This window comes from Brassica napus, chromosome A1, assembly GCF_020379485.1.
Source record: "Brassica napus cultivar Da-Ae chromosome A1, Da-Ae, whole genome shotgun sequence".
In the NCBI taxonomy this organism is placed as follows: Eukaryota; Viridiplantae; Streptophyta; class Magnoliopsida; order Brassicales; family Brassicaceae; genus Brassica; species Brassica napus.
Window position 1 is genome coordinate 17,778,150 of NC_063434.1, and position 15,444 is coordinate 17,793,593.

The 15,444-nt window shown below is 39.0% G+C and overlaps 1 protein-coding gene across 2 annotated transcripts; it reads right to left on the bottom strand.

Moving 5' to 3' along the window:
• Positions 1-2,179: 2,179 nt before the first annotated feature.
• Positions 2,180-5,332, bottom strand: LOC106433974 (glycine-rich domain-containing protein 1). Of its 2 annotated transcripts, XM_013874816.3 has the most exons (8): positions 4,977-5,328; positions 4,678-4,792; positions 4,207-4,590; positions 3,850-4,128; positions 3,257-3,777; positions 3,071-3,195; positions 2,828-2,979; positions 2,180-2,745 (listed from the first exon to the last, which is right to left on the bottom strand). In XM_013874816.3, the coding sequence occupies exons 1-8, from the start codon at positions 5,165-5,167 to the stop codon at positions 2,260-2,262; spliced, it is 2,253 nt and encodes a 750-aa protein (XP_013730270.2). In that variant the 5' UTR covers positions 5,168-5,328; the 3' UTR covers positions 2,180-2,259. The 2 variants fall into 2 exon arrangements, with proteins under 2 accessions (XP_013730270.2, XP_022567898.1); XM_022712177.2 differs by lacking the exon at positions 2,180-2,745 and having other exon boundaries at positions 2,845-2,984; positions 4,977-5,332.
• Between the last annotated feature and the right edge of the window lie 10,112 nt (positions 5,333-15,444).

The following is a 15,444-nucleotide window of genomic DNA, read 5'->3' on the forward strand; positions in this document are numbered from 1 at the left end:
ATTTCATCCGAGCTGACCATGTAGAGGTCGACGAGAGGAAGAACAATCAATCGATGCACATCCAGTACTGTCGATCGACACCATGAGATGCCTCGACAAATGAAGATTAAAATATCGATCGATGTACACAAGTACTATCGATCGATGTCGAGACATTGGACATGCGACATTTTGGATCCAGCAGACTTGAAGCCCAAGTCCAAGCTAAATTACGAAAATGCCCTGACGAGTTTTTAACCTAGTTGATTATATACTGCCTAAGTGTTTTGACGGCAGGAAGAGCTTTTTGTTACAGTTTTACTTTGAGAGAGAGAGAGAGTTTTGGAGAGAAGATCACTTGTGATTGGAACTCCTTGTTTTCATTTCTTTTCATCTATACTATGAATTCTCATTTCTTCATTGTCATGAATTGCTTTTCTATGTCTGAGTAGTTCATTTATTAGATCCAAGGTTCAGATAGGTTTGTGGGATTAGCCCCAAACTATAGATCTGCCTTGTTGTGATATTCGTGATAGATTTGTATTCATTGCTTGTTTTAGCCTTGCTAACTAGAACATGATCATAGGATTGCATACTCAAGCACCCTTGTTATCTCATCCTGACATCTATCTATCATATTAGGACTGCTAAAGGGGGCTAACCGCCAATTTAGTATCTTAATAGGGCATATCATACTCGCGCATAGGCCTGGCTAGAACCCGTCGATCGATGTCCTCAACTGACTATCGGTCGACGTAGGTAAAGGTGTATCGGTCGACGTCCCTATAGGACCATCGATCGACACTCTTTCGTTGTCAACATACTAACCGTTGAGACACGAGATTTAGTTTGTTAACCAGTGAAACATGCGACAACTGATCACTGAGTTAAGCGGTTGAGCTCTAACATATCATGCATGCAACAAATAGGTATCTATAGATATTATAATCTCCAACACCTGAATAGTGGCCCTGCGTCTAATATCATTTCCAACCAAGTTACATTTACTATTTACTTCGCTTGTTACTATTGCTATTTCATTTAAGCATTTACAACTCTTAGAATTAATAAACACTAGATTTAATTGTTCCCTAGCTCCTTGTGGATTCAATCCCTAAGTACTACATCTGAATCTCTTTTGATGAGAGTAACACTCCTTAGGATAATTTGAGTGGTATCACTCTATAAGAGAAAATATTCTCTGGATATCATTGCTGAAACATGTCTTATGGGATCCAAGCCGGTTTCGTTTCCTCTCGAGCAAAATCACAAACTTGTACGTGATGAGGGGGAACCAATGACTGATCAGTTCCGCTATCGTCGCTTAGTGGGTAGGTTAATCTATCTTGCCACAACAAGAGCAGAACTAAGCTACGTTATTCATGTGTTATCTCAGTTCATGAACAATCCGAAAGCTCCTCATTGGGATGCAGTTCTCAGAGTAGTTTGATATCTCAAGAACAGTCCAGGACAAGGGATCCTTCTCAAAGCAAGTACAGAGCTCACAGTCTCTGCTTGGTGTGATTCAGATTGGGGAGGATGTCCTCTCTCACGCCGTTCATTGACAGGATGGTTTATTCAACTAGGTGATTCTCCAATCTCATGGAAAACGCAGAAGCAAGATGTCGTTTCGATGTCATCTGCGGAGGCTGAATACCACGCAATGGCTGACACAGTGAGCGAGTTACTTTGGCTTCGCGAACTTCTTCCGAGCTTGGGCATTAAGATCAACGGACCAATCACTCTGCACTCTGACAGTCTTTCAGCCATAAATCTTGCAAAGAACCCGGTTGGCCACAAACAAACAAAGCATGTTGGTATGGATTGTCACTTTATCCGTGACGAGATACTTCGTGGGATTATTGCTACTAAACATGTTTCGACAAAGACATAATTGGCTGATATATTGACGAAAGCTCTTGGACGCAGAAAGTTTGAAGTTTTTCAGTTCAAGTTAGGTGTGTTTAATCTACACACTCCACCTTGAGAGGGGATATTGAGGGCCCTATGGACCTTGTCGATGTATATCATTAACGTCATTAGGTTAATATAATTTGTGTAAAATATATCTTTGTATATAAGGCATTGCCTTGACGAGGAATCAAAATAAGAAACCCTTTTACAACTTCTAAGGTTCTTGACAATCTCCCGTCTAATTATTTTTTTCTTTTTGAAGTAAAAACAAGATGGACAAATGGGATAGAGTTAGGAAAAGCATCGTATAAGTTTTGGTTATACCAATCCGTCTGACTAAATAAAAACATGCAATTTTCTTTAAAGTCACCCGAATATTACATGTTTGTACAAACTATCACCACCATCAACATTAGAATAGCTCATTACTGGATATGGATATCTTGCCACTTGTGCTTTCTCCTCCATCGCCATAACCTTACCAGAGTTTCGATACCACGGCTCTAAATATGGACTAGGAGAAGAAGATACATTTGATGATGAAGCATCGACGATAACCGATCCCCAATCCCGTTCACCAGTTGCTTCGGTTATCCTTTTCCGTACCAGCAATTTACCAACGTCTTCTCTTCTTTTCTGAGTCACGCTTCTTAGAATTGATACCGACAATAGCAAGACCAAAACCGCATCTTCCTCGGGCAAAAATTCAACTGCCTGATGCTTCCAATCGATTAAAGCTGTTGCTTTTTCTGTCGGGTCTTCTTCTGTTGATCTAACAATTGTTACAAAACCTTGGTCGTCTTCTTCACTGTCTCCTTTATACTGCATTCGCCGTCCAGTTAGTAGCCTAACCTGTAAAAAAAACCCACCACCATATATATGTCATAACCAGTTTTAAAACAGCGAAAAAAAAAAAGAATCTTGAAATTCATACCAGCGAACCAGGTTTACTTGAACGTAAACCGAGTTCTGATATAGACCCTGACGAGTCCCACCGGATAAACAATTCGTCTCCAGATGAAAACTCCCAGGCGGCATCCCAATCCTCAACCGGTTCTTTAGGCGTCACGGTTCCTACCACCTTCACTGTACTAGACCAATAAACACACAATAACCAATAGGGCTGCGATTGTTTCACACAGAGCTTCTCCTTTCTATGACATGTTACCGAACGTACCTGGAGCTTTCCCGATAGAACCCTCGACATACGACCAGGAACCTACTCGTATCTCTGTTATCCTCTCCTCTGATTTCACCGGGGATGGAACTTCACCTCCGCGTTTAAACACTCCCTTCCCGACTCTAAACCAAAACATTATTATTAATTAGAAACAAAAAGAGCAGAACAACCATAGTTTATTACCGGATACGGATGACAAAACATTCACGCCCAGCATGATCAAGAACGGTTCGAGTAAGCCATCTTCCTTCTTGAGGCCTGAAGTTGTTTGTTCTTTGAGTTGAATCAGATATCATAGCACCTGAATCATCCGTAACTCTATCCGGTACAAATCTCAGCAAATACGGCGCTTGAACCGGAGGAGTAACCGAAGCGAACACACTCACTTGCTTCCCTAGAAACCTACCCGACGCTAGAGAATGCGCTCTTAGCAGATCATTCCACAGAAACGCTATCATCTCTTCCGGTTTTCTCTTTCTCAAGCAAACCCCACGACGACTACGGTCACAATGAGATTCCAAAACTACTCCTTGTGTTCCAAACTCGCAGTATATATGCCACCCCTTTTGCCACGAACCATCGCGGGAAAGATCAGTTAGTTTCTTATCAAGTTGAAGCTTCCGATGACATCTAGCAACTCTCAGACGAAGAAAACTCGACTCATTCTGCTCTGCCTTTGGCTTCAGCCTTATAAATATACATAACTGCAAAAAAAAAAAAAGAATAATTTTGTATTACAGAATCTCTTACTTAGGAGGTACGCCCCATTAACTTACTTCTAGGACAAATCTTGGTCGGATGGACTTATACGCGGTGTTAACATCTATATCAGAAACAGGCCAATAAAACATTGTGTTGTTTCTTCGAGGAGACTCGTTCGCTACTACAGTCAATTCGCCGCCTGCTTTTTCATATGGTTGATTAAAATATCTATTCCAAAGTTTCTTTGTTGTTTCCACTTCACTCTTCTCAACTGCCTCTCCATTTCGAACCACTTTCCTCATCATCTCTTCCGACATTTCACCAACATCTTCTGTATATATCGTCGGGTAACTCTGTAAATTCACCATTCCATTACAACTTACCAAAAACAGAACGATTTGAAACCAAGAAACTGGGAATACAAAACGGACCTGGTGAGTGAGCCACATGAGTAGTATATCTGAAGCTGGAGCAAGACGAGAAATCTCGTCCTTGAACTTGTGTAGAATCAGCAAGAACCCTTTGTACCGTAACCTAGCAGCGATCAAGTAAACGGTTTCAGACATGTAAGGTGCTGAAAACTTCTCCCAGAGAAACCTCTGTTTCTCTACTTCAGTTTTGATATCTTCATTAGCTGATGAAGCAATCTCAGGAGAGTCGGCTTCAACTCTGTTTTCAAAACTCTCATCTGGGTATCTCCTAATCCAGATTCTTTCGCACTGTGAAACCGCATAATCCTCGTTCTCTTCATCGTAAATCGCGGGTTTTCCTATAAGTTTTGAGAATCTCTTTTGACAGTAGTCTCTGTACCTTACCTGAGAAAGATGGAACAAAAAAAAAAAGTTTCTTAATATAGAAACTTCGGTTTTGGAATGGTAAAAAAAAAAGGAAAGAGAGGTTACTGGATTCAAGGAATGACAAAACCAAACCCATTCAACATCAAGAGGAGGTAGAATTATCGGAGGCTTCGAACCAACCGTTAGATCAGAAATCAACGGCATCCACAGCTCATCGTACCTTCAAGAACAACACAACAACAACAGTTAATACCAATCTCAACACTACTTCTGGGGACCAGGGTATATTCTGGTCGGAAGCAAAACTTGTTTTCTTGAGAGATACTATAAATAGTAAGAATAAAGAAATGAATCTTGACCGTCAGATCAAAAATATCAGGAGAGAAGGAAAGGGTGTATTTTACCGTCTGATAGCTTCGGAAATGACTGGTGGGTGATGAAGCCATTGACAGTCTCCTATGGATCTTAAGAGCACGATGAGACGTCTCGCCGCCGATACAATATCAGTTCCGATTCTTACGGCGTCAAGCTCTGAAATCTCGCTTAGGCTCCGTGCCGCCACACCGTCAGCGAACTCCGATCGTCCTAACGACATAAGCTTCAAGAGAGGGGGAGAGAGAGATATATCAGAGAGAGTAAGATCGACTCCAAAGACAAGACATTGGATTGGAGGTTTTTTGTCGAATGAAGAGCAAGAGAATGGCGTATAGAGAGAAAGAGACGTGAAAGTAGAGTCCAAGAGGGACTGACCAACAATTATTAGTGTTTTTTTTATTTAATTAAAGCAAAAGAAATGAGAAACAATGTTGCACAAAAGAAAAAGAGAAACGATTATATTTTTCCATTGTTTTTGTTATATTTTATATAAAATTAAAACGAATCATGTCGAGGCACACACCACCAAATGCAGATGACAACCATACATAAAAACAATATTATAGTTAAATATAAAAGTTGGTGAGTTATGCTTTCTAGGTATTACCATTAGTCATACTTTGTTTTATATAAGAGAACATTATACTAAAAACACTTTTATAGTTTATTGTTAGTTGTTACATCATAGAGCATTTTTTTCTACTATGGTAGTTTTTCTTAACTAAGCAAACCTCCTAATGGTAAACTAACTAATTAAGCTTGTTAGTAAGTGTCCATTAGGCAAACTAAATTCACGGAGTTTACAAAGTTGAAAATCAGATCATTTCATAAGGAATTGTATTACAGTGATTGTTATGTACTGGTCTGGTTCCCCAAACCACTTCAAAGTTAATTAATAAAATAGCCGTTTGAAGAAAAAAACAGAAGCAAACTAAATTTATCATCTATTTTTTTATTAGTATACAAAATAAAGTCGTTCCAGGTATGTTTATTTTTCGTCTTCTTTGTCGTAAGTTCTCTATTATGTTTAGGGAAGTTTACTAGGATGACTTAAATTAATTTAAAAATTACTATAATAACTCTTAAATTTTTAAAATTACCAAAAATATTTTATGGTCGAAAATACCTTTGACTATAATTATGATCAAAAAGTAATATTACCAAAGTACCATATAAAATTATTAGAAAAATTGCAGATTTATTTAACGAAAAACAAATCTATTAGAATATAAATATGTTAAATTAAACTGTTGTAAATTTTATATATGCCATGTATTTGGTGGCATACTATTCTATTATGACAGATGTTTTTAAGATGACAGATTTGTGTTGCCGATTTAAGATTGTCAATAGATTTATCTATTTAAGTATGTCATATGTAGTAACCGATTTGTTGAAGTCATCAGTTTTTTCCGAAGTAGTCAGAGTGTTGAGACATATATGTTTATCGATAATAGACATAAATTTTTATGATAGATATGTTTACCCGATTTAAATTTGCAATCGACTTTTGTATTCATTTGGTGGCAGATTTTTGAAATTATTGTCTTTGGCTGAAGACTTTTTAAATAAATTTTAATTACTAGAGTGGAACACAATTAGAATTTCTGGCTAAATTCAAATAAATGCCGATTTAGATTGATTGAATTTGTTTTTAATTAATTTTGAAATTTGGTTTATTGTTATTTTTAGTTTAAATTAATTTAAACCAATTTGGAACCATGGTTTAAGCTAAGAGAATACGACTACGTTTTTGCAATCTAGTTTCAGGCTTTGGTCATTAGATTTCATTTAGGTTAGTACTACATTCAGTGGTATACTCTTTGGTGTTGCATTACTTTTGCACTTTGGTCTTTGGTGGTACATTACTTTTTATTTACTTTTACGCTTTGATCATTAGTTTCTGATCGCCATAATACGTTTTGTGATCGATCATTATCAAGAAAACGTTTTAGTTTGAAACAATATTATGTAAAGCTTTATCAACATTATCTAGCCTTTGTGTATCTTTTAAATAATCAAGCTGCTATATCTAACGAATTATAATCGATCAACGCAACCAGTAAATCATACTACTACTACAAGTACTAAAATAAAATAATCCAAGTTATACATAATACGAGAAGTACTGAAATAAATCATCCAAGTTACACGTTCTACAACATTTAAATTATCATAATCCATCTGACAGCAGCCAGTAAATCATCCTTCCGCATCAACCTCTGCCACCTCTTCATAGATCTTGGCTGCCAACTTCATTCTTTGTGCCGGTATGATCGTATCACTTAAGCCATGAAAAGTACATCCAAGAGCCAGACATTCAATATACTTCAAAGAGTACACACCACAATCTCACGGGTCAACATTCCGGGAGACATTCCTGGGCCTTGTCGATGTATATCATTAACGTCAGTAGGTTAACATAGTTTGTGTAAAATATATCTTTGTATATAAAGCATTGCCTTGACGAGGAATCAAAATAAGAAACCCTTTAACAACTTCTAAGGTTCTTGACAATCTCCAGTCTAATTTTTTTTTCTTTTTGAAGTAAAAACAAGATGGACAAATGGGATAGAGTTAGGAAAAGCATCGTATAAGTTTTGGTTATACCAATCCGTCTGACTAAATAAAAACATGCAATTTTCTTTAAAGTCACCCGAATATTACATGTTTGTACAAACTATCACCACCATCAACATTAGAATAGCTCATTACTGGATATGGATATCTTGCCACTTGTGCTTTCTCCTCCATCGCCATAACCTTACCAGAGTTTCGATACCACGGCTCTAAATATGGACTAGAAGAAGAAGATTCATTTGATGATGAAGCATCGACGATAACCGATCCCCAATCCCGTTCACCAGTTGCTTCGGTTATCCTTTTCCGTACCAGCAATTTACCAACGTCTTCTCTTCTTTTCTGAGTCACGCTTCTTAGAATTGATACCGACAATAGCAAGACCAAAACCGCATCTTCCTCGGGCAAAAATTCAACTCCCTGATGCTTCCAATCGATTAAAGCTGTTGCTTTTTCTGTCGGGTCTTCTTCTGTTGATCTAACAATTGTTACAAAACCTTGGTCGTCTTCTTCACTGTCTCCTTTATACTGCATTCGCCGTCCAGTTGCTTGTACTTTTTTTATTACTGGGATTATGGTATTAACCCAAGGGGGGGAGGGGGGGGGGGAGATACCTGTCTGTAGACTCTACAATGGGAAGGTCGTACACAGCATGATGACGAGGCAATTGGTTACTACAAAAAAATACGAGATGTGGCCCGTTTTTGGGTGTGGAAGTGTGCCTGCGTGGTTAGTGAACACATGTACAATGCATTATGACAATATAGTGTACGTTATATATTGTCGTATGGGCACAACCTGTTTTTGTTGTCGTATGTACATCATACCAGTATATGCATGGTTTGAATGTACATTTTATAGTTGATACGAGTATAGACATAGCTTGGATGAACAAAAAAGAGATATCTTGAGTATCCGTAGTGAAATTTTTATGTGTACTAATATGTGGTGTACATGAGTGAATTGTGTGTACGATAAACGTATACGAAATATCTGATGTACTCCCTTTAATTATGTCCAACGTATTTTAATATTTACATTATGTGTACACATCAACATGTACACTAAATGTACACAAAGCTATCTCATATTTTATACACATGTACACGTGCACGATATGTACACTGTCATCTCAGCATTCAGGCTGGTCGCCATAACCCAGTCATGTACACCACAACATGTACACCCTTACATCATGTACAACGTATAAAATGTTTACATGATATAAGGGTGTACGTGTTGTGGTGTACATGACTGGGTTATGGCGACCAGCAGTGTACATGATAAGAATATGCATAGCCTGAATGCTAACAAAGTCTGTTAAAGTGATCTGTGTTTTTATTGTACATATGTATAAGGTGGGTAACTAGATGGTGTACAAAATGGTCATCATTTCCCAGACACAACGTACGTGTGCACATGTACGCGGAAGGTGAGCGGCAATGTAATTTCAAATACACAACGGTTGTTGTTTCTGTGTACACACATTTCCATGTACACGAGTTCATGAAAGGGGTAATACATGTTTGCAGAACACGTCTAGTGGTGAGTGTACATGTGGATTTTTAAACATGGATGTATATTGTACATATTGTGGTTGTGGGTGTGGAAGTGTGCCTGAGTGGTAAGTGAACACATGTACAATGCATTATGACAATATAATGTACATTATATATTGTCGTATGGGCACAACCTGTTTTTGTTGTCGTATGTACATCATACCAGTATACGCATGGTTTGAATGTACATTTTATAGTTGTTACATGTGGTGTAGATGAGTACAAGGTGTGCACGAGACACGTATACGAAATGTCTAATGTACCCCTTTAAATCATGTATAACTTATTAAATATTAACATGTACACTAAATGTACACAAAGCCATCTCATATTTTGTACACATGTACACGAGAACATTATGTACATGTACACTGCCATCTCAGCATTCAGGCTGGTCTCCATAACTCAGTCATGTACACCACGACATGTACACTGTTATATCATGTACAACGTATAAAATGTTTACATTATATAAGGGTGTACATGTTGTGGTGTACATGACTGGGTTGTGGTGCATGATTGGGTTATGGCGACCAGCCGTGTACACGCTAACAATAGTCATAGCCTGGATGTTGAGATGATAGTGTACATGTAGTTGGACTGTTAGTGTACATGTGTACAAAACAATAGATGGCTTGTGTACATGTTAATGTGTACAAGATATGTGGTGTAAACGAAAGTATCAAAAGTAATGAACAAATTCATGCTGCTGTTCGTTGAAAAGTGCTGAAAAAGAAGGAAACGCCTCCGTCGTTTGTCAGTATAGCCGGTGGTGTCGTTAGTCCAGTGCAAGCTCTTTTGTGTTAGGTGGCCAATAACTCAATTGGGTCACGTGAAAGTGAAGAACTCCTTTGCCATATTATTTTGTAGTTCCCGCAACGACATGCTGCTCCGCACAGGTACGATCCATGACATATTCTTCTTATCGATTACGAATTCCCAGAGAGAGCCGACGGAGGCCCATGCCCCCGGGATGACCATGCAATGCTCAGCCATTACGAATCTGCTAGAAAAAAAATTAGTATGTGCGCTAGATTTTAGAAAAACTTTGTTTAAGCTTGGTTTATGATATGATCATGGACCAGCTAGTTGATAAAGATGAAGAAGGAGAGACTGAAGATACACTAGTTGAAGAAGAAGCTGTCCTAGCCATTCCCACAGGTCCTATAACTCGTGCAATGACAAGGAGACTCAAGGAAGCTGTTGGAAACATACTGAAGATCTCTAAGGAGCAAGAAGACTGTCTTGGTAGAAGCTTGAGCCACCAAGACACACTCATAACCATTCATGTGATCTTACCATCAAGCTGATCATCATCTAGGCAAGTGGCTTGGTATACTCTTTTTCCCTTGATTAGTTTTGTCCCACTAGGTTTTCTAATCAAGGTTTTTAATGAGGTATCAAGTTCACTTACACATTCCTAGTTGATGTATCTTGGATGCAACTCGGCCTAAGGCATCTTGGACCGACTTCATCATCTATCTTATATTATGTTTTACTCTAAGTGTTATGTTATTACTTTGAAACCGTGTGGAGCCTTTTCCTTTATGTTTTCTTATGTTTTCGAGACCTTGTGCATGTACAAGGATCTCTCTATTTAAGTGTATCACAAACCCTCATTCTAATCTAAGTTATCTTTTGTTTAAAACCTTTTTGGTGTCTTCTCTCTTGCTTTGCGAGTTGTTGAAGTGTCTGGTGTGTAATATCCAGTCTGCTGGTGTGTAATATCCAGTGTTAAGGGCCTTAGTTTGGTGTGTCATATCCGATCTATAGCCTAGGAGTATCAAGGAGCCTTTCCGCAGCCTCTTGTGTCACCAATCGATTCACTTACCTTGATAAACTTGAGTCTTTGATTCGTTTATGCAAGGAACTATCCAAATCCATCCAGAGACGCATCCTAGGAGTTCATTAAGTGGTATCAGAGCACTCTGGAAGGGGAGTTTCGATTTCTCTTTTGCGTTTTCATAAGATCTGTGTTCATCGTTTTATATCATTGATCATTTGGGTTTTGCGTGTTGTTTCTCACTCGATCTGATTATTATCATTGATAGGATTGATAGATCTATTATTTCGTGGTTCAATATTGATAGATCTGAAAATTCTGATCAAGTTTTGAACAAAACCTTTCACATTCTTGTCGATTACGTTACTAGTTTGCTTGATCCGAAAGTTCCTTGTGTTTGTGTGATTCGATCTGTTACTAGAATCGTAGATCAGGATTTGTTTAATCTCAAATCGTCACCTGTTGAATCTCGAATCCTTTTCTGATAAATCTGAGTTGATTGTTTCAATATAATCGATTTGAATTCCTTACTTGTTGATCACGGTATTGATTTGCCGCGTTGCTTGAGATTTGTTTGTTGCTCTTGTTTGTTTCCGATTGTTTCTTTATTTGATTCTCGAATCATAAATCAAATTGCCCGTGGAACTACTTACTTGTTTCAGTTTTTCGTGTGTAACAGGAAACAATGGGAACTGAGGAAGATGATGCAACGTATATGAGAAGAAACAAACTCTTGCAAGAAGCTATCACCAAACAAGTAATGGAAGACTTGGTAAAGTTGCTGGATGAGAGATACGATCAGAGAGCCCCTGGTAGACAAGACCAAACGTCTGATCATCAGCAAGCACCAAGGAGAAATGGGCGTGAACGACAAGAGCATGCTGGTTCACAAGAAACTGATAACTTTTATGAAAGAGATAGGGCACGACACAGCTCGGCTTCTAGGCATAGCTCTTCCTCTAGACACAGCAGTAGAAGATCTAGACGTGACCATGAAGGGCGTAGGTATCAAAGAGATGAGCTTGCTGGAGTTAAGATCAAGATACCTCCTTTCCATGGCAAAGCCGATCCTGATGCTTATCTAGAATGGGAGAAGAAGATTGATCTAGTCTTCAATTGTCGGTGTTATTCAGAAGCTAAGAAGATTCAAATTGCTGTTACTGAGTTCTATGATTATGCTTTGAGTTGGTGGGATCAACTAGCCACCAATAGAAGGCGCAATGGGGAATTTCCTGTTGAAACTTGGGCAGAAATGAAGGCTCTTATGCGCAAGAGATTTGTGCCTAGCCATTACCACCGGGATCTCCATCAGAGGCTAAGAAAACTCACGCAAGGCTCACGGACAGTCGAAGAATACTATAAGGAGATGGAGTTGTTGATGTTAAGAGCTTGCATATCTGAGGATAGAGAAGCTACTATGGCACGGTTTCTTGGAGGACTCAACCGTGAGATACAAGACAGTGTGGAGATGCAGCACTACTTGGAGATGGAGGAGATGCTACACAAAGCCATTCTAGTGGAACAACAAGTAAAGAGAAAAGGTCACTCTCGGGGCAACTATGGAACTAGGTATCAAGGTGCTAAGGAAGATAAACCAAGCCACCAGAAAGAGAGCAAGCCATATCAAAAGGACGAGGACAAACCTAATAGTTCTTTCAGCAAGGATAAAGGGAAAGCTGAAGCTTCTACTACAAGATCAAGAGATGTTAAGTGTTTTAAGTGCCAAGGAAGAGGACACTACACTAATGAGTGCACCAACAAACGTGTGATGATCCTTCATGACAATGGAGAATATGAATCTGCTGATGAGGAGACAGAGGCCGAAGAAGATCACAGTTCAGAAGAGGAGTATGTTGCCAACCCGGTCGCTGGAAGGTTGCTAGTTGCTAGAAGAACCTTGAGTCTTCAAAGCAAGACCGAAGAGATGGAGCAAAGAGAGAATCTCTTCTATACTAGATGTCTAGTGCAAGGAAAGGTCTGTAGTCTTATTGTGGATGGAGGCAGTTGTGTCAACGTTGCGAGTGAGACTATGGTTAAAAAGTTGGGTTTGAGGGTCCAGAAGCATCCTAAACCATATAGGCTCCAATGGCTCAATGAAGAGGGCGAGATGAGAGTCTCTACTCAGGTTATGGTTCCCTTAGCCATTGGTAAATATGAAGATGAGATTCTTTGTGACGTGTTGCCTATGGAAGCTGGACACATTCTCCTTGGAAGGCCGTGGCAATCAGATAGACGTGTGATACATGATGGGTATGCCAACAAGCACACCTTTGAGTTTAAAGGGAGAAAGACAGTTCTTGTGCCTATGAATCCTAAGGAAGTTCAGGTTGATCAGCTCCAACTACAAAAGAAGAAAGAGATTGATCTTCCCGCTGAATCAACAAAGCAACTAAACTTCTATGCCAAGTCTGGTGATGTTAAAAGATCTCTCTGCTCTAACCTTCCTATTCTTTTGTTTATCTATAAGGAATCACTCTTGACTACTACTGATATTGCACCGGAGTATCCGAGTGAACTTGTGTCTCTTTTACAGGAATATCAAGATGTTTTTCCAGAAGATAGTCCCAAAGGACTACCACCAGTGCGAGGGATTGAACACCAAATTGACTTTGTGCCTGGTTCTACACTTCCCAACAGGCCAGCATACAGAACCAATCCGGTTGAGACCAAAGAACTACAAAGGCAAGTGGAGGAACTGATGGAGAAAGGGCAAATCCGAGAGAGCATGAGTCCTTGTGCTGTTCCAGTACTGCTTGTGCCCAAGAAAGATGGAAGCTGGCGCATGTGTGTTGATTGTAGAGCAATCAACAATATAACAGTGAAGTATCGACATCCTATTCCTAGATTAGAAGATATGCTTGATGAATTACATGGTTCATGCATCTTTTCTAAGATAGATTTAAAGAGTGGATATCATCAGATTAGGATGAAAGAAGGAGATGAGTGGAAAACTGCCTTTAAGACTAAGCATGGGTTATATGAGTGGTTAGTTATGCCCTTTGGATTGACTAATGCACCTAGTACTTTCATGAGATTGATGAACCATGTGCTTAGGTCCTTTATAGGTTTGTTTGTGGTAGTCTACTTTGATGATATCCTAATCTACAGTCAGAGTCTAGAAGAGCATATAGATCATCTTAAGACTGTTCTTGATGTGTTGAGGAAAGAAAAACTTTATGCTAATCTTAAGAAATGTACATTCTGCACATATAACTTGGTCTTTTTAGGTTTTATTGTGGGTGCAGATGGGGTTAAAGTTGATCCGGAGAAAGTAAGGGCTATACAAGAATGGCCAATTCCTAAGACAGTGAGTGAAGTAAGGAGCTTCCATGGACTTGCTGGCTTCTATAGGCGCTTTGTGAAAGACTTCAGCACCATTGCATCTCCCTTGACTGAAGTAATCAAGAAAGAAGTCGGATTCAAGTGGGGAGAAGCACAAGAACTTGCTTTCCAATGCCTAAAAGAGAAGCTTACTCATGCCCCTCTTCTTATACTTCCTGACTTTCATAAAACTTTTGAAATAGAATGTGATGCCTCAGGAATTGGTATTGGTGCTGTATTGATGCAGGAGAAGAGACCCATTGCATACTTCAGTGAGAAGCTTGGAGGAGCTACCCTCAACTATGCAACTTATGATAAAGAGCTGTATGCCTTGGTGAGAGCCTTGCAGACTTGGCAGCACTATCTCTGGCCTAAGGAATTCGTCATACACACAGATCATGAGTCTCTCAAATATCTCAAAGGACAGAACAAGCTCAGCAAGAGACACGCAAGGTGGGTTGAGTTCATTGAGACATTTCCTTATGTCATCAAGTATAAACAAGGTAAGGAAAACATAGTTGCTGATGCACTATCCAGAAGGTATGTTCTCTTGAACACTCTTGATGCTAAGCTATTAGGATTTGAGCAGATTAAAAGAATGTATGAGAATGATCCTGATTTTAGAGAGGCTTACAACTCTTGTGAGAAATTTGCTGTAGGACACTACTTTAGACATGATGATTTTCTTTTCTATGATAATCGATTGTGTGTGCCTAACTGTTCTTTGAGAGACTTGTTTGTTAGGGAATCTCATGGAGGAAGTCTCATGGGTCACTTTGGTATTGCAAAGACTCTTAAAACTTTGCAGGATCACTTCTTTTGGCCTCGGATGAAAAGAGATGTGGAGAAACTATGTGAGAGATGTGCAACTTGCAAGCAAGCCAAGTCTAAGGTTCAGTCACGGTTTGTATACTCCTCTCCCTATACCTTATCATCCTTGGAATGACATATCTATGGATTTCATTGTTGGATTGCCTAGAACTAGGACTGGAAAGGATTCTATCTTTGTGGTTGTGGATAGGTTCTCAAAGATGGCACATTTCATAGCTTGTCACAAAACTGATGATGCATTGCATATTGCTAACTTGTTCCTTAAAGAGATTGTGCGCATACATGGCATGCCTAAGACTATTGTTTCTGATAGAGATACTAAGTTTCTTAGTTATTTTTGGAAGACTCTTTGGTCTAAGCTAGGTACTAAACTCTTGTTTTCTACTACTTGTCATCCACAAACTGATGGACAAACTGAAGTAG